At 35.8% G+C, this 2,500-nt stretch overlaps 1 protein-coding gene across 1 annotated transcript in view; it reads right to left on the bottom strand.

Annotated features, from left to right (window-relative positions):
- Window positions 1–2,500, bottom strand: part of LOC147472381 (putative glutamate receptor) — a 22,582-nt gene that overhangs the window by 5,672 nt on the left and 14,410 nt on the right. Inside the window, exon 6 of the mRNA XM_086544477.1 lies at window positions 2,344–2,500. This exon is cut by the window's right edge and continues 17 nt beyond it. Within this exon, the coding sequence (XP_086400603.1) occupies window positions 2,344–2,500 (157 nt within the window). The remainder of the gene's footprint in view (window positions 1–2,343) is intronic.

The raw sequence follows: 2,500 nt of genomic DNA, 5'->3' as shown, positions 1-2,500 counted from the left end.
TGTTTAATATGTACTTTTAATTTGTATCTATTTAGAAATCGTTAGAGGACATTTGAATTTAGCACATACAGATGAATGATTATCTATTTCTGTTTTTATAGTGCTGGGAACATGTTGATAGATGTCTTTTTGTTAGCCTATCTTATTTGTATCATGTGTTTGAATATACGTTTATATGTGTAGCTGAACTGGTATCTAAAATTCATGTAAAGTTTTTTTTTTATGCATATTTCCTTTGTATAATCCATGTTTAATACGTACATACGCGTGTGTGAGTATGTGTGTCCATGTATGTATTTGTGTTAGTGTGTTTTTCCGGCTGACTACATTTTCCGGTGGAAAGATTTCCAGTAAACATGAATAACACGGAGCGCAATATAAAAAAGGATACTGCAAGTTTATTCCCGATTCGGAAACATTGCGTTGGCATGTTAAAAAAAAAAAAAAAAAAAGTAATAAAAAGCAACCCCCAAACAAAAATATCCCACTAAGCTTAAAGTATCATGTGTAGCCTCCATATTTCTGGCAAAAACGTAAACGAAAGAATGAACTTAAAACAAGTAATAAAACACAGAGACAAAATATTACCACAGAAAACAAACAAGAGATTAGTTTAGTTTTTATCTGTCCTCGTTTACGAAATCCACGACAGTGATTTACTAAAGAGATGAAAAGTGTGATGCCGATGCACGTGTTTTACGTAATGTATTTAGAAGTGCATCAATCTAATTTAGAATGCAACGTTTAAGTGATGCAGTTGGTCAGTATACGATATAAGATCTTTATTAGCTTTCGGCTTTTTATCATGTATGCAGTATATTGATAGTTTTATGTTTTTATGTTTATCTTTGCTTGCTTACCACTTTGTTCGAATGAATACACTGCGTTTTAACTAAGAACATTTTCGTGGTGATTGTATTTATGTGCAAAATACATTACTTACGTAAAGAAGATTAAGATATTAGATAAAACTACCTGTATTATTACTGCCAGAAATATGTTAATAATAATCGAAATTCTCCACTATTTTCCACACCCTGGTCTGGAGTTTCGCGCTTAAACTGACCGCTTGTTAATCAGTTGAGCGATCAAAGTTTTATCTGTTGCTTATTTGTAAATATACAACGCACCACGTACCCTCTTATGACATATTAATGAGACCATCCAACAAATTAAGATGGTAAGTAAATGTATCGGCATTTTCCTTTATCATTTTAATTCCGTAAACTTTTACTTAATATTTGTTAGGGCCATGATAAACAGCGGCGTACTGACCTCGCCCAGCCACTGAGTGAAGCTGGGAGAAAATATTGCCTTTGTACTGGGCTATGTCTGGATGCAATTCTATTTATAGAATCATAATTGGAAGAATTATATTTCATAGTTTCCCAAAACTCGAATGAGGCTTCATGTGTGCAGGAGAGAGAGAGAGAGAGAGAAAAAAATACTCAGCAGTAACGTACAGACTGCATTTTGAATTTATTGCAGTCAGGAACCATTTAGAGTATTTGACAGCATGACAAACCATTGGTTTTGGTCATGCGTTTCATTATCTGTATAAAGCACAGGGTGGATTTCCATGACAAGGATATCATAGTGGTATTAAGGTAGGTATAATTCTTAGTGGAAAATCAGAAATAATTCAGCATCAACGTAATGCAATGGTGTCAACCATAGTGGCCGGGGATAATGAGACAGCTTATTATATTGATTTATTACAACCACAGAAGAGGCTGTAGAAGATAAAGTAAAAATAAGGCCGGGTGGGGATTTTCTTATTCGTTTAAAGATAGTACCCGGAAGATAGAAAACATTCCAGTAAGTCAGATATTAAATACAGTAATTATTGTTCCATTCCCCGCGTAAGAAGACCCTTTGTCCTGCGACCTCTCTCTTTCAGCGCTTAACAACCTTGTTTACGAAAATGATAACAGTTACGGAGAGCGTCATACACACATTTCACACTTCGACCTACAATGATTAACAAGAAATAACATGTATTGCCCTATTGTTCTGCGACAATGTCATTCTTTAGTTCATTTTCATTCCATTAGCTTCAATAGAAATAAATACCAAATGGTTGAGAACCCGTCCATTTGAAACTCTTCTTCCACCCCCTCCCCCTCCCTTATCACATCTTAAAATCACGGACTAACGTGATATATATATATATATATATATATATATATATATATATATATATATATATATATATATATATATATATATATATTCAATAGAAATAAATATCAAATGGTTGAGAACACGTCCATTTGAAACTCTTCTTCCACCCCCACCCCTACCCCCACCCCCCCTTACCACATCTTAAAATCCCGGACTAACCAAGTCTGCTGTATGGCTATGGTGTAGTCGATGACCTCCGACCGGCTGGATAGGATGATGATCCCTCCAATCAGGTCAGCGCGCCCCGCCATGACCTCTCTCACCATGCCCGTCCACTCTCCGCTGGGACTCCGCGCTCCCCACAACCTGTCCTTGG

The sequence above is a fragment of the Penaeus japonicus genome, unplaced genomic scaffold (genome assembly GCF_977035675.1).
Source record: "Penaeus japonicus unplaced genomic scaffold, GWHDUDI00000001_assembly GWHDUDI00000002, whole genome shotgun sequence".
NCBI classification, from domain to species: Eukaryota; Metazoa; Arthropoda; class Malacostraca; order Decapoda; family Penaeidae; genus Penaeus; species Penaeus japonicus.
The sequence above is the reverse complement of the archived record's forward strand: the minus strand, read 5'-3'. Positions and strand labels throughout refer to the sequence as shown.